The sequence below is a fragment of the Macrobrachium rosenbergii genome, chromosome 44 (assembly GCF_040412425.1).
Source record: "Macrobrachium rosenbergii isolate ZJJX-2024 chromosome 44, ASM4041242v1, whole genome shotgun sequence".
NCBI classification, from domain to species: Eukaryota; Metazoa; Arthropoda; class Malacostraca; order Decapoda; family Palaemonidae; genus Macrobrachium; species Macrobrachium rosenbergii.
In genome coordinates, this window is record NC_089784.1 from 12,068,821 (window position 1) to 12,095,085 (window position 26,265).

General features: G+C 34.0%; 1 protein-coding gene across 1 annotated transcript in view; it reads right to left on the reverse strand.

Annotated features, from left to right (window-relative positions):
• Window positions 1–26,265, reverse strand: part of LOC136829342 (Ca(2+)/calmodulin-responsive adenylate cyclase-like) — a 272,221-nt gene that overhangs the window by 99,942 nt on the left and 146,014 nt on the right. The window contains 1 exon segment of the mRNA XM_067087752.1: window positions 25,685–25,735. Coding sequence (XP_066943853.1) covers window positions 25,685–25,735 — 51 coding nt within the window.

Below are 26,265 nucleotides of genomic sequence, written 5' to 3' on the forward strand. Positions count from 1 at the left end.
ACAGAGGTAGCTGACATCAGCCTTCATTCTGAGGGGCATGAGGACAACTTGGTCCCGTAGGTAATGTAGCAATGTTTCCCTTCCTCAAAACAGAAGAAAAATTTGCAAGTCCAACAAACTTTCTCAAAGTAGTAGCAATCTTAGGAACAATGAAATCAGCAGTTTTTAAAAAGGTGTGAAAGATCCCATTAAGGTCTTTGCTACCTTAACTGTCAAGGCTCTGAAGCAAAGTTCATATACAGTATAAGTCCTATACAACCCTGTTAAGAATATTTCCCTGATATTCAGCATACCTGTACTTTCTTGTTTCCTTCTAGAGAAGAGTGAATCAAAAGAAATTTTATTTAAAGTAATAAGGATGCCCTTTCTTCTCTTGCAAGGGACCCAAGCCATCTCTTTTTAATAGGTACTGCTTTTACTACTCTTTGATTAAACTTAACTTTCAGAAAGCTCAGCTTTCTCCCTTAAGTTATTCCCTGCTCCCACAGTCCATGACCATTTCAGGAGACTAATATATCACAGCTCTCTGGAATGGGCCTCACTACTGTTTCTGAGCATTCTTTCAATTCCAGCAGGCCTATGTTAGATAAAGGAATTAGGATGCACCTACCACCTCACTGAACTGACAAAACCCTGGCTATAAAATGTGAAAATTCTTTCTCTAAATTCTCTAACAACAATCAATTCTGGGGTTCATAACTGTCTGCAATATTAATGCATATTAAAAGGCAATAAATGATTGTTTATCAGGGCTGAAGACACATGCTGCAGTATATCAGTGACTAAAAGTAGGTATTCTATCAAATAAGGAGAAAAATCCAAAGCACTAACTGGTGGACAGGAGAAGTGAAAGACAAAATATCCATTAACCTAGCTTGAAAAAATCTACCAGCCAGAGTAAAAATGTTGGCTCCACAATGATCCCAACAATAACATAGAGGCAATATAATTCAGATAACAGATAACAATAATTAAATACCTCACTAAAAGACACATGGAAGCTCGTGACAATGAGAAAAGACAAATAATAATTTTTCTGTAAATGGTGTTACATTTTTCCAAGTTTAAAAAATACACAATGCCTGTAAATGGACCCAAAGAAGAAGGAGAACGAGGACACAATTCTAAAATAGAGAGGTGGGCACTAGGATCTATGACTGGTAAACTGTTAAGAGTACCAGAAGCACGTTATGATGAAAAATGCAAATGCTTCAGCTGATGTGAAGACTGGTTAAGTTTAAAAAAGATTCAGCCATGACTGTGAATTAACTGAGTCTATGGGTATGTGCCATACTGCAAGCAGCGAGTGGCTTGGCTTGAGAGCACTGGAGGAGTGGGGCAATTTGAAGCCTCACTAAACTTCACTGCTCCTTGCACGTGCTGCACCATATTTCACAAAACGTAGAGTTCCGATCATCTTCCTTCAGAAAAAATATGTCCTCTGAAGTTTGTTACATGTTTACTCAGCCTCTCTTCAAGTTTGCTGAGCAATAAATTCAATGAATCTTGCCTCATAAGCAAATATTCATAAAACCTGTCATCTTACATACAATTAAGACTGTTTACATATATTACAAAGTTCACTCTGTTCCATTCTCCTCTTATTAAAATCATGACTCCAGACTTCAAGGAAGTATTTTCAAATAAAGATAATTTTCTTATCAAATTTAATGATGATGTCTGCACTGATAACTTTCGACTAACTTATCACAAGAGTCTTTGGCGGTTCCAGTGTTGACACTACTGGTGCCACTTAGATATCTGTCCTAGCCAATAAAGATTCCTATGACATCCAATACAGTTGTGGCTTCTACATCATTTTATGTTTATTCAAGTCTCTTAATAAAGTGAAAAGGCAAATACCTTTACATATTTGATACTGCAGATCTGTCCTATTCTCTTGCACATAGCAGTCTCTTTTTAAACACTAAGAAGCTGTCAACTATAGAAAAACTAGAAATTAAGACTGTCAGTACAGTATACCTAATAAATAATCTTGAAGGAATATATTAATTCTACATAAGTGATAAGGGTTTTCGATCTGAAATTGGCTGGTTATCGTACAAAGCAATCTAAGAATGTAACAGGGAAGTGAATACAGTACTTGTAAGTGGATTATCCAGCAAACCAAGTCAACAAATGGATATGGTTCTTCATGTTAAGAAAATTAAGGTCTGAACATATGTTTTTTGAAGGGATCATTTACTACAAATTAAATTTTCTTAGTCTTATTCTCAATGCACTTGGGGCATGATCTAGATTAGAAAAGGTGGTACAGTAGCTACCAACATGATTAAGAGTACTGTATCTTTTTTATTTTCATACCTTTTATTCTGTTTCCATTACATCTGTTAGTCTTAATCGTAGGGTAGAGGAATCAACAATTATTCTAGTCGCCTAATAAATGTATTCAAGAGAGGTTTCACATCAAACACATTGTTTTCACCTAGTCTTTTACATACTGGCACCAAACCGTGGAACCTCCAATCCCAGAGGTGTTAAGATGATCAAGTGCTTCCAGTACTTGGTGGTCCTTCATGTGCCACGTAGTAACTTATATCGCTAACATCTCCAAATATTACTTCTTAGTGTAACTGTAGGATATTTTCCTATTCCACCTTTAGATCCTTGTACTGTACAGTACTTCATTATTTTCTGGATCTCTTTATCATGCTGTCCAACCAACCCAATCCTCTTGTTTCACTGTTTTAATCACTGAATGACCAAGAGTGCCCGAGTGTTTGGCTTAACAGCCTACACTTCTTAAATCACATCAAACAAACTTACTTCACTCATTGCATGTCTATTACCTTGATAATAGATCAAACTGCCTTCCCTTGCATTTGGATGGCTTTTCCACTTATTTCCACAGTTCATTTGTCATATTTTATTTCATTACATGAACTTCAGTGAAACCTTTATGGGTTTGTGTATGATCCATAGTTTTTCACTTCCAGTTCACTGACACTCCAAAATCCTTGTGCTCTTTTACTTTACAGCTCTTATTTTCTGCCTTTTTAGTGTTCTTCAGTTGTTCCTGTCCTATTAATTCACAAAACCTTGGGTTCAGCACATTTTTCGCTCCAGAGACTCATTCTTACTCCATTAAATTCTCTCGTTCAAACATGTCTAGCAAAAGCATGGTTACACCATCTAAGTTGCTATTCAAGCTAAGCAAAAGTAATGTAATGGCTTTATAAAACAAAAATAATTCTTTATCAACACAAAATGAATTTTTCTTACAAAACCCAATAACCTTACCTTAATGCCCATTCCCTGACCCCATTTTAGTTGCATTTCATCCAGGCAGCACAGTAATTGATCCAAGTAGCTACCTGAGATCTGATAGAAAACTACTTGAATGCCACCTACCAGGATTACCTAATCATCATCTTTTCTATTCTAGGATTGACATGTCTAGGGTTCTGTACATATGGATAAAAGGCTATGTGAAACTAAGGGGTTTGTAAAATTATATTAATGTTCTTTCAATAAAGAATTATATTTTTCCCTTCAATGTAGTTTATTAATCTATATATATTTCTTTTAATACAAAATATGCATCAGTGGTTTCTTAAATTTTTAAATCCTTCAATATGCTAAACATATTCACTCATACCCGCTACTTCTATATACTTTTATTAGACTAAAAAATATTGTAGGTTGTGTCAATAGTTTCAGAAGTTGAAAATATAAAGCCTTAAATCATCTTACAAGATGTCCATTGCTGATCTATGGGTTTGGTAAAGTAAACTGTACAATACATGCCATCAAGTTTTTTACTACTTTTCCTCAATATTTTTTCTTTCCATTCAACATATACATATTAAGATTTATCTAGGCCTACTTTTGATTAATTTTCTGTAATTTCCATTATTTGCATATCTGCCTTTTTAAGTATGATACTATCAGTGTCAAAAGCTGCAATTAATACTACCCTAACCTCTTGACATCTTTGCTGAAGCTGAAGTCATAATCTCAGTTACTGAGGTACAGTATATGTTTCCTCTTCTGGTAAAACTTACTCACTTCCTAACCTTTGGTTTGATTGCTCCTAAAACATGCTGTCAAGAGCAGCACTTTAGTCAATCTTAGCATCTCCATATAATACTAATCACAATTTTTCTACCTGCTATGAATCAATAAATATGCTAACTTAGACAAATTTTCCCAGGTATTCCTCTCATGAAAAAAGGCCTGTTAAACTTTACTCCTCTTTTTTCTATTCTCTTGGATTTACAGTTTAATCTCCTACAAAATGTCTAATCTACACTTTAAATTCTCATTTTTCAGTAATTATTACCTGCCTGTAAGATCTATGGGATTCTTACATCTTTGCAAACCACTTCCGTCCTCTGTGGTCTTATTTTGTCTAATTGTGAAAGGCTGCACTCATCCTTCCTTTTAGAACCATACATTAGTTCAACCTGTCCCAAGAAAGATACCTGCTCTAATCCTTCAAACTACCAACCTAATGCTTTATCTCCTACTACTGTTTAAAGTATTCAATACATTAGCCAGCACTATCATTTCTCAATAACCTTAAACTTGCTCCGTTCTTTTGGGTCATCAAGGCTTTCGTAAGGCAAAATCCATTATGAACCCTTCCTGTCTTACTGATGTCTGGTCATGATCTTTGAGGTTTTTTGGAAAATCTTTTGTTTTTCTCTTCTTTTAGGTCTCAGATGGTGCGCAACATAATGCCATGTTCAGTGCATTTCATGCGCAAAGCTCATTTTCCCTTACTGTAACCTTATCTTGCTTTTTATAAACCCTCTGTTATCTCTTATTGCTTATGCAGCAATATTTGGTCCTTTTCTTATGTACAGGTATAATCTTAAGTGATATGATGTGATTGCATAGGATTTCGTTCAGAATTCACAACCTGGGAACCTACATGCTCCATATTTATTTTATCAATGCAAAAACAGGATTATTGCATACAATAAGGCCATATGTTTCACAAGGGTGAAATCTACCATATATTTCAAAACGGCAAGAAAATATCACATGTAGCCAAATTTCAGAAAAACAGTTAGGAACATTTTCAAAACTTTCGTTCACTCATCTGCCAATGCATTTGACAAAAAAAGTCATCATCAAACCTCAGTTCAAATGTTAAATAAAAAGACAAAAAAAAATTTCATGATATTAATATTGCTTCCAATGTAACCATAAAATCTGAAATAGTCCTATGTGACTGTTTTTATGCCTCAACGCTGAAAAAATATAAAAAAGTAAATACAAAATTAGAATGCATCCACCGATATCAACAGGAGCGGAGCATGTGTGAAGCAACCATTAAAGTGGCGGTGCAACATAAACCACCTGGCATAACATAGGTCTACAATGAGTAGTGACAATGAAATTATCTTGAAACCCTTTATTTTATATTTGTTAAAGGAATATTTGGATTTTCATAAAAATTATGGCTTACTAGCAAATATTCGCCTATACAATTATTCTTTTGTTAAAGCCAAAATTTTGTTCCTAGGCCTAGGTGTGTTAGATTTCTTTACCTATTATAAATAAATTACACTTAGCATTCACAATTCTATATTAACAATTACTGGCCAGAAAGCATATGAAGTTATCTTCACATTCTTGCACTTCAAGTTACTTTATGAATGAACAAATTATACACCAAAAGCAAGCAGAAAGACTTTTAAGAAAATAATATTTTAAGCCAGTTAAAAAACAAGTGTTCCATAGGCCTTGACATCAATACTAATATGTATTTCGATTAATAGCCATCTTCTCCATATAATTACAATCATCATCTTTTATTCCTTAAAGAATGGGTAATCTCTACAAATAAATTCTTTAGTAGCAGAGATCACATCTCAGAAGGGTTAGATTATTTTTTTAGGCCTATAAGTTATTTTGCAACATACAGGCAGCCTGAAAACAGCCTAAAACTTCAATATTCAAAGAAAATTTGTTGTAATTCATATTCCTATTTTGAGAATGTTGTTAAGACTGTTAAGCTCATTAGGTCTACTGTTATAATGGTGCAAAGGTAGTTATGTTGACCAGCCCAAGGAGAATGTTATGAGCGCTGTCACTGACGGCACCGCTAACCTTATCACACTGTGCTTTGAGCTAAGCAATTTAAAAAAAAAAAAATCAGTTCAAATCACATAGGTTACAAACTCTACCACTGCATGAAAGGGATCATATTTATATAACCATAGGGAAAATAGTGCTAGCTGTGAAGTCGCAAACTCGTCAACATCTATGACATTGTAAATGAAAAAAAAAAAAAGTTAAATACTACTTGGCAACGTTACCTTGAGTCTGAGATTTTGTACGACACAAAAAGACATCATACTGCCTCAGATTTCAGCATGACTGTACAATAGCATTCATTACGATCCTATTTTCTTGCCTACTCTTGTCCTCTTGGTTATCAGTTTACCTCCTCACACATCTTAGATGATCTAACAATCTATATATATTCCTTTGTCTCCCCATCCTATTCTATTGCTACACTAAGTCTCAAATTGCTCTTTTCCATAGTAAACCTGGATCTTGGGAGGTACTGTACACCTGGATAGTATTTCTAAAATTCAGTCCATTTAAACACCTACCAACCAAGCCTCCCATGTCTCTTGCAGAGTCCAAAATTTTTTGGGTGGTCAGCTTACTTCACATTTGCTATGAAAAGAAATTAATGCATTTATACAACTATAATTACTAAATTTCCATCTACAAAATTATTTTTCAACGTAATAAATTTAATATCTGTAATGGATATTACAGATATTAAAGCATTATGTTAGCCTTATCTAAACTCTTTTGGTATGCTTATCTCATCCAGGTGAACAATTTTTGTTTTTCTGCAAGATAAGATTGAAATAAAAACCTTCTCAGATCACTAACCCTTGCCTTACCTCTTTTCTATATCCTCTTTCATTGTCCTTTAAGGTTGCTTCACTGCCTTTTTAATACTATAACTACATAAACTACAGTACAAAAGAATTGAAGGAGAGTGTGTCCCCTTACATCACTTCCTACATTTACTAATAAGATTTCAATAATCCTTAGACTGCACTGTCCAGTGACTGGTTATTTCTCTCTATCAGAAAACTTTGGAAATATTTCCTGCTTCCACTTTGCATGGTTTTAAAATTTGTCTTTCTAGAAGCAGGCCTTACAATTCCTTTGAATTTAAGTACTACCATTCTTATTTCCACTTCATATCCTATTTTTCATCATGCCTGGTCTACATACAAAGAAAATGCACTGCTTGTCCTATTATCCTCTGCATTTAAAAAATAGCAATAATATACTTGGCATACTGAAAGGTTTGTGAATAGCATATGAGCTGCCCAGAAACTACCCATTTTTGGAAAAAGCTTCTAGAATGTTTGGGGTGATTTTGGTGTAATGGAAAAAACTCTTCTCTGATCTTCTCTTTCAGTCTCCAAAGAAAAACAAGGACCAATAACAATTGATGAGGCAATGTTGACAACCCATACCATGGATGAAGTTAAACCAGTACATGTACCCACTAACATGATTTAAAAAATGTTGGTGCTATAGAAATTTTCCTATCTGTCATGGGGGCTGCCTAGAATACTACTGTATTACCACTACAACTTCCCTACAATATTGTAAAACATCTTAAAACAAACCATTTAAGAGATCCAACTTTGGCTAATGAATGAAAAATTTTATAAAATTCCTTATGAATATCAATGCTTACATTTTACTTTATCTGGGCCTCCAACCTTGCAATTCATGGTTTGTGACATTTCTTTCAGACAAAAAATTTAAAAAAAGTCTCCTCCTGCTTCATTTTTCAATAATTCACCCAGCATTCTTTCTTTAAAAAGGCAGGTCATTTACTTCCTTCAATGTTCAGCAAGACATTTTTTTAGTGCAGTAATTATGCTCCATAATAGCAAACCTCCTACTTAACTTCTATTACATAACCCTCCACATGGCCACTGTCCAGGCTATATCTCCCCTATCCTCAGCTTCCTATTTTCCTACTTTGCTTACAATGCTTTCCAATCTCCTATTAATTTTATATTTCAAATATAGATAAAACCTCTTCCTCTGATTTTGCTAAACTGACTTAAATTGATAAAATAAGGGTGAATGATAAAGAAAATGAAGCACATTTACTTAATTTTCTATTCTAATCGGAATCAAAAGTATAAAGAAGAGAACAGAAAATGACAAAAGACTACCCAAGTGGCAGAAGGCCTTACCAAATTTAATCTCCTAACTGCTTATTTATAACCAAGAATTCAGGAATATGTTCCAGGAAAGTGACCCACTGTTACACCAAGATAAAAATAATACAGTAATTTTCTATACAGACAAATAATTTTAAGTTTTTTTATATGAATTCCAAAAACAAACAAAAAGAATATTCACATTCATCTCATATTTTTTCAATATTCATTAGTGATATTTCTGCATATATTTTTAGATGTGCTTCTTCTAACTTGCAATGAAATATTAAGGTTCTTTTCAATTCAACAAAAACATTTTACAGTAAGTTTTATGAGACTGTTCATATATTTTGCTATTTATCTCATGCTAATTTACTTACATACTGTTTATAAAACACTTAACAACAAGAATAATCATGCACACCTTGTTTAAAATAGTATTACTACAGCCTTCATAAGATCTAATCTGAGGTTGCCTGTGCTATAAAATGTTTTATTTTCTCTTCCTTCAGAATGGATGGTATAGTTCTGACTATCAGTGAATTAACAATTTGTGTTAAACTCCCAGCAGTACCCCACCAATATGTTGGAAAGGGGCATTACATCCCATGAGTTTGTCACCTTTAACAGAAACAAAGGGCAGAATAAATTAAAAAAAAATCCCATAAAAAGGCAAAAAAAACTTCTTACTAATGAATAACTATCCATGATATAACCAACTTTAATTTTTACCCACTTAATATTCATTGACTAAACTTATAGCTTATTACACTACCTAACAGAAAGCTGATTCTGGCAGTGTCATCCGGAAATGTGCTGCTAACTATTATACCTTATAAATGCAACTAACTTGAATTAGACAATCAATGGCTTTAGAAAAATATATGATGAAAATGCACCTATGATCACTCATTACTGTATTCTAATAGAAAAAAGGTAAAGCAACCAAGAAGGGATGCAAAGTGACTACTATATGACAAAGAAAGACTGGAAAGGTGTCCAATTTGAAACAAACGAATAGTAAATATTTACAGCAAAAGCAATGACTGTACAAAGAAAACCTACCTCAAAATTCATGCATCACACTATTTTAAAGCAAAATCATTTATGCAAACTCAACACAAAAGGAAATGGGCTTAGTTGCCCTTAACCAAGGTACAGATATGATACTCCATTCAAATAAAGATCAACATCAAAACTGTAGACAAAAATTTCATATGCATTAATGTGTAAAAGAGAAAATAGTTACAAAAACATAAGTGGAAAAAATTAAATAAGAAATTATGAATCCAAATAGCAAACAGGCTGTTATAAGCACAATGCAGGCAGTGTTATTTGTCATTCAATAGGTCAAATGTGAACATCGTTGTCAGCAGTCCATGTGAAACCATTTTCATCAGCCCTTATAAAACCCATGGTCTGCAACTCATAAAAACCATCTCATGCCTTGTGGAAATGAAGTGGATTTTGTGATACATTCATCAATACACAAACTTAACTTAATAAAGAACAAAAGTTGCACTGAGATTTAACAGGCTTGATTTCCCTCTTTCCATTAACCTCAACAGCTGACCAAAGATAAAGGCAGCACACAGAAATATGAAAATAATGAAAGTAACAATTAGTCTGTCAATAGGAAGTAACATTATTAAACTAAAATAGATAAAAAATAAAAACTGACAAGACTTACTTGATTATATATAACGTGACTGCACATACTGCTTAGACATTTCTTTGAAATGCTACAAAAACTGGGTTCAGCTTGTAGCTAACTAATAGGTTTTCCCTTGTGAGTTTTATAGATTAATATTCCGAAAAAGACTCACATCCAAAAAAGACTAAGTTTGACAATACTGTACCTTAGCCTCTGGGGCAAGAGAAAAGATGTATATCTGTTGACTAATTTCCCTAAATCAACAATAAATCCAAAACAACAGAGCTAACTACCAACTTCAGGAGCTTATAAAAATCTACTAAAGTAACTGCAAATAAACTGACCCTCAATCCTCTATGGTCAGGCATGGAGATTACCTCATTAGTTGTGGGTAATGGAAAGGATGCCCACATAGTAAGACAAAGCATGAATACTCTGGTGGTATATGGGTGATAAATTTCCTCATGAAGTTAATAGATACTCCATTCTAACACAATCACCATTTTTAAACTCGAAGTTGCACTGTTAACCCTTAGGAAATTGCCTTACAAGTAAAGTAAATATTCAAGTAACAACAGAAAACAAGAGGGATAGAGTGAAGTGTTAAATTCTAAAAAAATCATTTGACAACAAAACCAGAGATGTGGAAAGACCAGTTAAACTTAGAGATTCCACATGGTTTAATCAAGAGGGTTCTGCTTATGTCAATGACAATCACTTCAACTGTGGATCAAAAGAGTGAATTAAACAGCAACCTTGAAGATAGAATCTGCGAATGAAACTTCAGATAAATACTTTCCCATCACACACCACCCAGAATAAGCAAGAGGACTGCTTCTCAAAGCCATTCTCTGGCATACTTCATCTTTGAAACTATAGTAAAGACTTGAATTTCTGTAACAGCAACTTCAAAATGAACAATGACATCCATACCAGCAGTTATTTTGTCAAAACATTAAAGTTTTCACAGAGTTTTCAGGAGGATGCTCAGCTTGGATTACCATTCTGAAGATTTGGAAAAGAAAAGCTAACACTGAAGTACCTGTTAAAACTATACCCAGTATACTACCAGAAATGGGAGGACTCTTCTGTAAGCTTCCAACAATCAAAAGATTGACAATTCCAGGGATGACATCCCAAGATGACCAGTAACTCCAGTCATAAACAAGTCTGGAATTAACAATGAACTAAGCAGAGGTAACAAAAGATGTCCTGGAATCCAGGGATTGTACCTAACAGATTTTTTTTTAGAAGATAATCATATATAATAAACATTATTGTAGTTACAATAGCCTTCAAATATATATGCAGTGCATCATATTTGCTAAAAGATATTACTGATAATATCAAGGTAGACACATTCAAAGCTCTTAAGACAACACTACAGGAAGCAACTATATCCTCTGCATAGGCAATCTCCAGCACTAGAGTCCGATAGAAAAAATCAGGTAGCTTTTGAAAATATGCTCCTGAAGGCTGTGAATGTCCTAAGGCCTCAAGTGCTGAGCACTGCAAATTACATTACTGTATTAAAAGTTGCAGGGCTACGGTGAATTACCATATCAACAGATAATTAAAAAGCATAAATCTTACAGAATAAAAATGTTAAAAGTTAAAATTGAAAGAAAAAAAAAGTAAATCTAACAGCAACATATATGCAAAAGAGTTTTTAATAAAAAACCCATTATGAAGACCCAATAATGCTATTTAAAATCACCGAAAATAAAGATGCTGACATAGCAGAGTCAGTACACAGCACAAGGAAAAATAATCCCTACAGGACTGGTGACTCCACTTGGGCAGAACAGTAATGACACATTTGAAATATTAAAGAAAGTAGAGAACAAGAAAAAGATGAAGTAACATAAAGGGATATTCTTGATAATCAATGAATCAGCTTTTGCTCTATAATTACCTGACCAACACACCTTTCAGAAAACTAAGTGCACTCACCAAGGACACGTACTAAAGCTTGTGGAAAGCCATGACAGCCAAAGGTTACCCACCAGACATAGGGCAATTACATGTGGAACCCTGTAGGGGAGTAGTGCTGTCAGTGCACCTCATGCAGTGCACTGTAGGCAATACTTAAGGTTCTTTGCAGTGTGAGCGTGCCTTCGGCTACTAGCTGCAACCCTTTTCATTCCTTTTACTGTACCTCCTTATATATTCTCTTTCTTCCATCTTACTTTCCACCCTCTCCCTAACAACTGATTCACGATGCAACTGCGAGGGTTTCCTCCTGTAACACCTTTCAATTCTTTCTACTTCAATTTCTATTAAAGCACTGAATGACCTTACTGGCTCCAGTGTTTGGCCTAAATTCTATATTCAATTTAATTCAATTACATGTGGAATCTAAGACCACTCATGCCACAAATAAAAGCATAAATGGTCCTTTCATTCATGCAGACAAAAAATAAACAGTGTAGAGCCCAACAATAGAGTCCCAATCAAGGAAAATACAGAACAAATGTATGGGTCCATCTTACATTATGAAAGGATGAAAAAGTAAAAGACAGATAGCCCTAACCAAGGCAAGTATGTGAATTTAACGTCTTCATGGGTCAGATCAATTATCCCTAACCCAAATACTATATGAGAGTGAGGAGTACACACCTACATAGGTAGAAGGGGGTCTCCAAAGAGTTATTACTGTGGTTCATCCAAGGAGACACTTTTAAAAATTCAAATAAATAAATAACACGAGAGTGGCGATCACTTTATCAAATCTATTCTTGAACTAATCAAAACTTCAGCTGGTAAGCTGTTCTAAAATAAGGGTATCATATATGTAAGGAAGCATCTACAGCCTAGTGGGTGGTGTAGAGCCTTTTTGTTTCAGTTTCCATCCATTGGATTTATCTTCTTTGTTACTGTACAAAGATTTCATTAACCTATTCTATTTACACCCTCAAGTGCCCTGAAAGCTACTTTCAACTGACCTCTTAACTGGCACTACTCACACAGTTCAGCTTGAGGCATTATAACCTACTTTGATATTTCAAACTGTTAGTTTGGTTGCCCTTCCCTGTACAGTACTTCTTTTTCATTCTCAAGCAAGCATATTAAAGTGGTATACAATTAGTACGGTCACATTTTTCTTTTCTTTTTGGCCTACACTACACTCCCTGATCATTCCAGCCAATTAGCTCTCTCTCTTTCTCTCCTCACAGATGAAGTATGAGGTTGCATGGAAGACTGGCTGTGTAAAAGAAAACTAAGAGGTCTCATCAACTGGACATCCTCTGCTTGGCAATAAGTCATAATTGATGCACCTTAAGGTTTGATACTGGGTTCACTGCTCCTCATTAGCTATAAAAATGTCCTGAACCCACAGAAAAATGGGTATCAGTGCTGATAACAATACAGCAGTAAAACTGTTACAAAAAATCTTGAGAAAATAGATGAATCATCAGTACAATGGCTGACGACTTTCAACTTGGGAAAATACAGTCATGCACACAGCATAAAACAACAATGCCAAGACTGTATGAATCTCGGTAAGGAAATAGGAGTTGACATCAAGAGAAAGATCTAAGAGTCAGTATCACTATTGACTGAAACTTCTGAGGAATGTTTGTAAGGTCAAAAGAAAGACAAGGAAAAACCTAAGAAATAAAGAAAATAATTTACTTTTTGAAAATGGCAACAATATAATCTTTAAAAATACACTAACTAATACACTAGTTACACCTATATATGCTTTCCAGGGGTGGGATGCAGGAAGATTAATATCAGTGTATATAAATGTAAACAAACTAAACCATCAATGAGAAATGTTAGAAATCACATAAGACTGGTAGGCTTCAATTTTTGCTCTCTTAGGAATACAATTTGAGGTCAGTTAATAAAAACATTTATGGTACCAAATGATATCTGTATATATAACCTAGACTACATGAATCTAATTATCTTGAGCATTAACCAAACTAGATCCAATGGATGGAAACTAGAACTTAAATGTTCCAACCAGTCATTACATGAACTTCCTCACATAAAAGATAGCCTAAATTTGGAACAGACTACCACCAGAGGTTTTAAAAAGTATCACGACCAGTCAGTTCAAGAACTGATTGGATAAAGTAACTGACAAGTGTTGTTTACTGCCATTCATCATTCATATATTATGTAAAGGTGTCTCTTCACATGGACTAGCTAGTCTTTGAGGCACCTCTCTCCACGTAACTTCCTCATAAATTCATACTGGGTAGTCACCATCCTTCTTCTCATGATGAAAACTGATGGTGACAATGGTAATAATGAAGTTACAAAGCTTATACAATCTTTATGGACTGAAGTGAATGACATTAGCATTATATGAACAGTGCTTGGCTATAACTCTTCTGATGATGTCTCGGAAGGGATGCATATTTTGGTTGAAATTGGAACTCCCAGCCAAAAGAAGCAGAAGTCCATGGATTTCCTTTCCGGATGTCAGGAGCCAAAGTCACTAGAGTTTCTGTTAAGAATATTAGGAACAAAAGTCAGTGGTATTTCTTCTGGGATGTGAGAAGCAGATGGAGGAGTGGAGTTTTTTTTTTATAGATTTCCTTACAAAAACATTGTACTAATAGTATGTTGTGTTCCTTCTTTTGTCAATTGGTCAAAAGCTGTTGTATGGGCTTTTACTTCTTCCTCAAAGACACAGGTGAATTTATACACTATGTTCCATCCAAAAATCAAAACCCAAAGGTTTTTCCTTGAGAACCTGCTATGCAATGAAAATATCACCCGAGTTTCTCCATAATCAACGTTGGTTTTTCTTCTGCTTCATTTTTATCTAATTCATCTTCGTCTGTCAATGATTTAACACTTTTGTTTCTCCACTTGTTAAATTATCTATGTGGCTTTTGTGTATTCTGCTTCATCATCAATCTTACCCAAAAACCTTGTCCAGCAGCATTTTTTGTCCTAGAAAGGATTCTTCAAAAATCCATCAATACAAAAGAATACTCAAGTCATTTAGAACCTCACTCCAAAAAGGATTCTAATAGGCACTGACCACCTTTGGCTTCAATCATCCACTGCAGATGGTGAATGAATTTCAGAATTGCATATCAAGATTAGGTTCACCATCATGACTCTTTACTGTCAAACATCAAACAGATGTATACAGCCTCCACATTTTGATCAAGAGGCTGCTGCAGTGAGGTTGTTTTGGGTATTACATACATAAAAGTAAAACTTTCAAAGTGAAACCTTTCTCATCCAAGTATTTCTTGACTTTGGGGAGGAAATTAAGAAATCATTCCTTAACCACCATAATGGAGATGACATGTTTTCTTACTGTGATGCAAGAAAATGGGAAAATGATTCTTCATTTTGTTCTCCAGGTGGCAAAGTTGTTGTCCATGTAAACAACAATAATTTTATCACCTGACTGAAAACACTACTATTAGAGTCAGCCATTCCATATCATGAATCCTTAACTTCTGTACACATCTGTGTACGTATGTTCCATTCAGGATTTTGCAGAACAATCCTCTCTCATAATAATTTAACACATGTTCTGGAAGGTTACCTTTCTCACCAATCATTTATTCTAGTTCTGCTGCATATCTGGCAGTTTCTTCAGTGGCAGACAGTGAGTCTCCCATAACTTTCATAGTGCTGTCCATCAAACACAAATTATTATTTGTCTTCTAACCACATATTCAAAGCCTTTGCCTTTCTTACTATACATTTAGCTCTCCCTACAGGTACAACTTTACTGTCAAAGAGGCACAAGCAAAGGCAACTGTTTTTCTCTTAGAGCAATTCCCATTATTGATGAACTGTTCTTTTTGTCCATTCTAGAAACTTCTGAAATACAGAACTGTCATGCTCTCTTGGGCTGGCTAGATTTCCCAGTACAGTATCAATACTTTTGCACTCTCGGGCCTTATTAAACAATTCTGGCACCATGAAGATTATCCAATTCATGTATAACTGAATTTACGCATACTGAATTCGCACTTAAAGCATGACTTCTATAAATGTTCCCATAAAAAGACATGCATGACCAGCGACATACAATAAACATAGCCAAGAGGATATGTATGACCAACTGTCTAATACAGGCAGTCCCTGGTTACTGGCAGGGGTTCCGATCCGATGGTATGACGATAAGCGAAAATCGCTGATTTTCAGTTATCGGCGCCCCTGTTAGGTATGTATCGGTGCCAGTAAGTGGAAATCGGTGCATATCAGTGCCAAAAATTGCCAATTTTCGTCGCTAGTCAAGCACTGAAAAACCGGATCACCAATAACCAAACCCGCCGATAACCAGGGACTGCCTGTAAACACACACCTACAATGGCATGCATGACCAGCTACCTAAAATATACAATGCCATAAGGACATGCGTGAATGACTGCTACAGTAAACACAGCAAAGAGAGCATGAGTGATTAACCAGATGAGCACATAAATGGAAACCTATCTTTACAAAGTATCAACATTATTCAGTTGAAAACATGTGAAATTTCTGAAACTAAAGGCCATGTACAAAAAGCAGCAATGCATCTAGCGTGCTAATATACTACTGGACCCAAAGAATGAGAGTATTATCACACTATGTAGAGAGAGCAGTACTGCCAAAAAGGCAAAATCAGTTATCCATTTTGAACTTCTTTAGGGACCACAGGCTGACAAACAATACAGTATTACCTTAATTATTTGCATCTGCAATATCCACAACTTGGCATTATCCACATGCAACTACAGCCCACCACAAATATAAATGTATACAATGAATAAAAAGCCTTCCATCTGGTTTGCAAAACTCTATGGTCAAAAGAATAAGAAGATAACACTGTTACCAGTTCATATAGCACACTGATAAAGGGGTATTGTGGGAAGATAGACCGGGGTAACCGCATTCAGGTTGGGTGGAGGGGAAGGATCTGGGAGCTTTCACGGTTGATATAATCTTAGAAGCAATAATTTCATATTCAATGTCACTTTCTTTATCTCCTGTGAGTGGCTGACTGAGAAGAGTTACGACCTTATCAGAGAACTTTTGTTCTCATTGGCTGTGTGTGTGTGTGTGTGTGTAGATTAAGCTATTTCACTATACTCAAGAGACCTACCCCTCTCACTCCCCTCCATCTCCCCCACCTCCGGAGTGTAATTCCAATGGTAATAATAAATTTACGAGTGCTTAAAGTTGCAAACAAAATAAAAAACAGAAACAAAACTGTAGGTTAAACATAAGAAATTAATATATTTCCCTGAGTCAAAGATACTCTGAGCTTGATGATGCACCCTATTTTTTACTAGCAATATTTTGAAGACATAAAAATTTGGCAACACTCACAAATCGACTGCTCTTCTTTGGTTGATGTGCGGTGCACATTCAACTGTCTTAATGCACTGAAGTGTGAATTCAGCTGGTGCAGCATACTGAATCTAACAATTTTTTCACTTTTAAAAATACTTTGCTTTAGGTTTCAACAAGTTCATTGATTTTAATATTAAATAAACTTTTCCGAAGTTGACATACTAGTAACTAACTACTTGAACAAATCAAAAAGTATACAGTATAAGCTGCCCAGCCATGTTATGTCAGAACTTTTCTTGTAAGTCTATGCATGTATGCATATGTATATGTGTAAAGATTAGGATAGGGGCAATACTATGATAAAAGATATAGACAAGGTGAAATCTAAAAATGACAAGAGGATAATAGTAATTTGTATTGTGACTGAAGATAATATATTTAAAGCAAGTAAAACTTGGTCTTTATAAAATAATTCAGTGACAAAGTCTAACTAGGACAACAATGATATTCTGATGATATAGTCACTTTTTGGTGAGTGACCATTTGTAAATATACGTGATATGTCTGTATCTGATGACAAGTTTGGTGACACTGACACCTACTGACCGAGTTGCTTACTGCAATAAAATATAATGACACTGTCAACTCTTTTTGGTTGTGCTACTTATTGCCCAACAATGTATTCAGAACAAACTGGAATTAACCATAAAAGAGAAAAGGAGATCTAGAGCCAGGTTGTTCTACTTTTGTGATGTCAATTAGGTGTTGCTCCTTAAAAATTACTTACAGTTAATCTTATAGAGATAGTCTTTACTATTTTCTTTTTAACTGTGTTCAAGTGACTACCGAATCATTTTTATATACACCTGGTTGTTTATCTAGTCTTTTTTGGTATTTGTGTAAACCACAGTTATGTTCATAATAAAAATTAAAATGTAAAGATACTTTTCTTTCAAGATGTCCCCAACATCCATCAACTTTGTTTTATATATATGTACAGTATATACAGTAAACCCCCCATATTCTTGGTCTCACGATTCGCAGACTCACGTATTCGTGGATTTCTCTGAGGAACGTATATACACATTATTTGTGAAAAATACGCCCATTTGCGGTATTTTTCACTGAGAAATATTCACTAATTGCTTTATTTTCATATTTTCAAGACTAAATGCACTTTTTTTGATAAAACTATTAAAATACTCAGGTATAAGCATTTTTAGAGGTTTTTTGTGTTTAAACCATCAAAATAGGCAGTTCTAAGTGTTTTTGGAGGGGTTTTAAGTATTCACGGATTTAGCTATTCGCGGGGGGTGCGGTGCATTGCCAAAATTCCTTGTTCAACAACTTTATGTTAGTTTTGCCGGTTCCAGCTGTTGCTAGAAGAATTTATCTTTACATTAAGACCCAGGTTTGTTCCGCATATGAACAAGTGCAATTTACATGTAACTGACAAATGAATTTAACTTTTACAAAGTAAATTTGATTATGTAGCAAAGTACATGATATGTAATAACCATTACTGCGTTGGAATGTAACTAACATAACTGTCAATCAGTAAATATAGTGCACCAAAGGTTTCAACCAGTACATGATAGCCTAAGCTCTAGTAGCTTACGATGTGTTTCGGATGGTGTCAAGATTTCAGAAATTTTTGTGTTATACAAAAAAAAATAATGTTACTGTAATACATCTTAAATAAGCCCTGCACACATGCATAGAATGGAGTTAAGTGTTTATTTAATTTTTAATGTGGAGGGAACAAAATGCAGTACAGAAATGGTAGCTACTTGTTCAATATAAAATCAGCACATGTATGCATACATGCACGCATGTACATGCACACATATTCATAACACTGATGTACACTACAATAAGCACCTTCTCTTTCTCTATCTGGGTTATTCTTTGTATAAAAAAAAAAAAGATTTTTCAAGTCCAGCTTACATAAGCAGTTTCAGCACTTCTTATAGAGAGAGAGAGAGAGAGAGAGAGAGAGAGAGAGAGAGAGAGAGAGAGAGAGAGAGAGAGAATTTCAGTGTTAGATTTAATTATACATTTTATAAACAGTATACTACAGTGCACATATTCTGTGTTTTTTATAATCATTTACATTACTATGTAGTGACTTAACTGCTGTTTTACATCCATTTTTTTTTACCATATAAATTTCCAATACCCACAAAGGCCTTGGCTGTAATAACGTGGACAACTGAGGTAACACTATACGTTACCATAATACTCAAGAGCTACAGTACGACTGTCAAGAGAACTCGCTGCCCAGTTCTCTTCTCTCCTATTAGGCTGACTGAACAAGTACCACCAATTTGAAAACTATTCTTGAGAAGGTAATTCATGTCACATAATTACAAAAGGGAAAAGATTACAACTAAGGGGTCAACAGTTAGCACTTCACAATAACAACAAAACACAAGGATGTACTTTTTAATTAATGGTTAACCTTTATGCAACTGGTGAAACTGAACTTCCACAGTACGTTACAGGCTGTGATGTACTTACTGGTTAAAGTGATGGTCATAAAGTCAGTGAATAAAGTTCCATCTTTCAAAAACTGAGTCAACACTGCCAAATTGGAGATTTGAAATACTTTCGTCCTTCCATGCCATGACTCTAAGATACCATTAATTAAAAATCCTTTCCACTTTTATACTCTATATATATGCAAGACAAGCTGAGTCTTACTTAAGGAAAAAAATTTCAAGGTACTTCGAAACAATGGTCAAAAACGTACCATGAAAATTCAATTTGAAAGGAGTCAAAGTAGATCTGAAAACTTCCATTTGCTTATAAGAATGTTCTAACTCCAAATTAGTAAGTCTTTGAGAAAAAGCAACTCAAAAGTTTTGTAGTGATACACCAGTATCTACATGCCATAGAAAATCCCTATTACCAAGTGAACTAGACATAGGTTCATCCAAAAATGAAGCGTAAGCACATGTTTAGTGGATAAAAATAAAAAGAGAATGAAACTACAAGAGATGAAAACGTTTTATCAAGTGGATGAAGAACCCAAGATAAAATAGAATCAAATACAAAGGTTCATCAAGTAGATGAAGTTCCTCAAAATAAAACTGAAGATAAACCTAAATCAGACAAATAAGTTCATGAGTGGGATGAAAATGATCACAAAATGGATGAAACTGAAAAGGCTAAAGAGGGCAATCAAGTACATGAAAAACAATCACAAGATAAATAGAAGATGCACAAGGTGACCTGGAGCACAAAGAAGGTAATCCTAAAGTGAATGAAGAGATTTATCAGATGGATGAAGAACACTCAAAAGATAGAAAGGAATATGAACCTTCAGTAGGTTAACAAGCTTACCAAGTGGATGAATCTTTAAGATAGAAATGAGTTCAGGATGATGGACCTCAACTGGCTGAAGAGGCAGATACATTAAGTCGGAAAATTATTCAAAATCTGTACTGGAAGATGATTCAGTGACCCAACTCTTTAGCTAGACTGATTTGTCTTGCTCTGAAAATTGTGTTCCACATAAAGAGAGACTGGATAATCCACGACAAGTTCAATTCTACAAAAATTTTGCACAGGTACACATGCCAACAAAGGCCTACAGGCATTGGCCATTGGTTTGAGATTCTGCTAAGGTGACCATACTGTGCACATACCACAAATAATGGTAAATGGAGCTATTCAGAACAACATAACTGGTTCTTTACCTCACTGCCTAAGAAAGACTCTTTTATCCCTTGTAAAATTCAAATGGAGGTAGCAATTAAATCTAAGTCAGCACTGTGGAGCGAAATTTATACTAACATTCATATGAAGGCCCCCTTGAAGTCATGGTTCATTATGGGCTCCTTGCCATGGAGGCTCAAATGCAGGTAATGGAAGCCTAATGTATACCTATCATGCCTAATGCATACCTATCATGACTCCTCCTATGATCAATTATTAGTGTTGGCATGAGGCCCTTCAACTCCAATGAAAACCTGCTTTTTTCTGAACTTTAGCAAGTGCTTTCTTTCCAGTAACTCACCTAGACAAGCCCAATTCACTGTTTAAAAACCATACCCATGACATGTCTTTAAATGATCTCTTCATCCTTAATCATCAACTGTACCAAAGAATAAAAAAAAAACAAGTATTTTGATATGAACAACAAAAAACCAGAACCAATAACAAACAAACCATGAGACAAAGGCAACAATGTCAACCACAATAACAATACTAGAAGTGATAATGACTATGGCAACTAAACTCAATTCTTATTTTTCCATAAGATATTTTGGATGAAGCTTGTGTCTGAGTGCTCTGACAGTCCATGGTCTTCAATTCTAAATCAATTTGTCTCTTCATCAAGATATAGAAATAAAACCCATTGTGAAGCTAGGCCTGTTTCTTGCTTAACAGTGTGCAACTGCACTTCTCAGACTACTGCCTAAGCCCACTGGAATATCTTGATATCACAAGAAATATTAAAGTGTCAGATATTGTAGTTGGTCATTAATAGGAAATGTTCAGGACTTACTCTCTGGTCTTTAAAGAAGACTGAAGATAACAGGATTTGGTTATCAAGGTTCCAATGAAGAACTCGGTATCCTTGTAAACATCTCTGTTGATAAAAATGATAACAGGCTACAGTTTTCATGTTTCCATACAAAAAATGAATCATCAGTGACCATCAGATGTAACTAGGTGCAACATAACTTAATTTTTTGAACTACGAAGTCAAAGCTTCCTAAAAAAAAAAAAAAAAATCAGACAGGAATACACCACAACCACCACATATTAATGAATGTACTTCCTACGAAGCCTGTATCTGAACCCTGTATCTGAACTCTGTAATGACACTGTTCTCTCAGACATACACATTTGAAATAGCATTCTCATAAGCAAGTACTGTAATTCCCTATTTAAGAGGTATTGTCACTAGATGTGCTCTCATTCAAACTCAAAATGACTACAAACAGTCCACTCCCCTTCAGTACTCTTTTGCTATGAAAGAGATCCAGAAACCACACTTCCTAACCCCTTCATTATTCATTTCACACTTTGGTGACAAATAAATTTGCTTATTTCTGCTGACAATAAGGATTCTCAAAACTGGACAGGAACAATTAAATTCTAAATCTCTGATTGTTAACTCTACACTAGTTTCCAATAGCTTTAACCATGAAAAATAACGTGAAGGAATTTCTTTCCACTCAGAGGCACAATATCTCATGTTGGATCCTCTAAAGGATACCTTAAATCTCCACATATCTTAAAACCAAATGTGGTCTTGTATGTCCCATTCAGAACTCAGCCAGAAAATCTTATGTCTATATACTGTAATTTTACTGCCTTTCTTAAAACTAGTTAATTGAAGGAAATATCAATCAAAATAATCCTTGCCATCCTTAGACCAAAGATACTTTTTGGTACCCTTGACAAAGACCTTAGAATGTGACTGTTGTTTATCTGCAGGAACTTGAATTTGAATAAAACTTATTTACAAGGATGTGTAGAGACTGTGAGGGCTCTTGGCCTTTTGAAGTCATTTCTTGAAAATGCTTCAAGAAAACCAAAGCTCCCTTCTCTAGTCTCATGATGATAAAAAACCCTTTTTCCAACCTCCTTATCAAATGCAGACAGTATGTATGAAATATAAGACCCCCTTTTCTAACCTCCTTATCAAATGTAGACAGTATGTATGAAATATAAGACCAGAGAGGACAGGAACTTTGTCTTTCCCAATGCAAGTGTTCTGCTTTTCTTAGAATCATCCCAGGTTCCTTGCTCTCATTAACTCTACCTACCAATATAAGTTTTCTAAAAAACCATGTACTCTTTTGGAAGCAAATCAGCCATTCTTCAGTTTCTAAGCCCTTCCTCTTAGAACTACTGTTTAAGATCCTTTACTACACAGAAAATATATCATGGCAAGACTGGGTCTGGTGCAAATTTTTATGGTATTAAGAAGACTGAAGCATGGGAAGCTTTTCTGACAGTTAAGAAAGCCACTTATAACATACCGTTTGATATATCAGACATCACTGCCTCCAATTAACCTGCTATCATGATTAGACTGTGTACTTTTATTACATTTTATATGTGTCTTTAACATGCTTTTTTTGTACCATTTCCAAATCTTGCAATCTGCTGATTGATCCTTCGTCAGTCAAACACACTTCTCAATGTGACAATCACCATCAACCATATTTCTACATTGGAATGTTCTCATTTGTAATTTTGTTATGAAAACCCAGGAAGACACACAGACTTTTTACTCCCAACCCACTGACATAACTGGTATAAGGTTAAAATGCCCTCCCCATCCCAGAGGCCATCTGATCAAGTGTCAGAAATAAGACCCCAAATACCAGGAACCTTTCTTTTAAGCAAACAATTTCACACAATCTCTAAAAACCTACCATCCTTATCTCATTACTTTTACAAGATGCTTTTACTTAGTCTGTGGCATCTTAATTTATGTACCATTGTCAGCCCACAGCTGAAGTTAGTTCTCACAATCACAGAAAAAGATCAAGCCAGGTACAGAAATTCACAGTCAATATTAAGACCAATTACCTTATAAAAAGGGGCAAATGGATCTAGATGTTCTCCTCTCAAAGGATGATTAATTCTCTGTGCACAAATTAGTTTCATCACAAGAATATTCCTAAGACGTCTTGTTTTGTTCATCCCAACTGACAGACTAAGTTATTACTTACTGTTTCTAATAATAATAATAGTAATAATAATAATAATAATAACAACAACAATTACAAAATTATGGTGATACTGAAATTTCAAAGAGGGAAACAAACTATCCCTCCAACCTTTTCAATAATTGTAAGTTATTCCTTACTTCTGTAATTATCTCTCCTTGGAGATAACTGCAGATATGGAAGACATATATATATATATATATATATATATATATATATATATATATATATATATATATATATATATATATATATATATATATATATATATATATATATACATATATGTATATACATATATATATATATATATATATATATATATATATATATATATATACATATATATACATATATATATATATATATATATATATATATATATATATATATATATATATATATATATATATATATATATATATATATATATATATATATATATATATATATATATATATATATATATATATATATATATATATATATATATATATATATATATATATATATATATATATATATATATATATATATATATATATATATATATATATATATATATATATATATATATATATATATATATATATATAATATATATATAAGCATTAAGCTACAGATGTCCTTTAATATCTAGTTTGCTCTACTGTACCTCAGAAATAATATATTTTCAAATGTGTTACCCGAAGGGGAGTTTTTCATTTGATAATAAGTTCATCTTGTGGGCTCGAACCACGGAAGAACAAGGACTCAGGACTACAGTGACGCCTTAACTTGTGGTCCTGAGGAGTTCCAGTTCTTCCGAGGGTCGAGCCAACGAGAAGACGAACTTATTATCAAATAAAAAATTCCCCTCTGGGTAAAAACATATGAAAATATATTATTTCCAAGGTACAATGAATTGGATATTACAAGACATTTGCAGCTTAATGTTTGTATATGAATCACGGTGATGTGATAAATTTTTATATATACATATATATACTGTATAATATATATATATATATATATATATATATATATATATATATATATATATATATATATATATATATATATATATATATGTGTATATATATATATATATATATAAATGTTCATAATATATAATGTTATATTAAATTTATTAAAAATAAATTTAATATCTAACACAAGAATAGTTAAAAAGGTGCTAAGAGGATCAAAATTAATTTACTAATGGAGAAAGTCAATCAAAGACTTTTAGTGCACCAAATTCTAAGCAGATGCAAATACTGCAATGGTGGAAAGGTATTCTACAAGCTACACTGCTCTGAACAATGTGACAAACAACAAAATTTTTGCTGACTTCCTAGGTAGTGGTCATTAGGAGCAAAAAACTAAAGGTCTGGAAGTCAATGATTAATAATTTCATTACTTTACTCAGCACCAATTGTTTCACTTAAGAAAAAAATACATATTTTAAAAATTTCTATAAAAAATGAAATGTACAAAATGAAGAGTATGATATGATTTGCACATTGTCCAAAACTATGTTCAGCTATATAAGACCATATAATACTGGGTGTCTCAGGTTGGCAGGGAAGTGAAATACTTGGCAAGAAATATAATCTAAAAATTACTGTATACTGTATACTGGGAATGAACTTATAATGCAACAATCTTTTCTTTTTTACTGAACTGAAAATATTTACTTTGTTTTCTCATTAATGTTGCATGTATAAGTAATCAAGATGTTTAAATAGTATTGATTGTGGTGGAGGACATTGTGATGTTAAGGACTACAGGATGTGACATCACACAAAAAGGGCCAAAGAGCACCAGGACTTTGAAAATAGCTTCGTAAGCCCTAAGAAGGTTCACAAACAGCCATACAGGTACACAGATCATTACAATTCACTCACTTGTGGGCAACTTCGCTCTATTTCGTAGTATTCGTGAAAGAATATATTCCTCTGAAAATTAAAATGAGTGAGTGTTAGTGTGTTAGTAGCCATGAGCACCCTCTACAGAAACGTACGAAAGGTACCTCACTGTTAGTTACATATATTTACTACAAAAAAGGATTCTATTCATACAAGCTTTTAAAAGTAAAGTACTTGTACTTTAAAACATAAATTTACATAGCATACTTTAAAATGTTTTTTTCATTCTTCTTTAAGGAAGACTTCCCTTCTTCCCTAAATTAAAAAAAAAATAGGCATATTAGGGCAAAAACTTGGATGATGCAAGCTTTAAAATGCCATCTAAACCTGAGGTAGTACAACACAATGGACTACATATTTATAATGATGAAATTCAACCTTTTAAAATGAAAAATTAACTATTTCAACTAAAACAACCTAGTACAGAAAAATTAGTACTGTATCTGTTTGATACACAATGGATCAAAAGTATAAGAGTATGTCCCTGATTCTTTATTCAATCAGGTCTGAGTATAAAAATTTTAATAAGTAGAAACATCAAATAAAATTTTTCACAACAG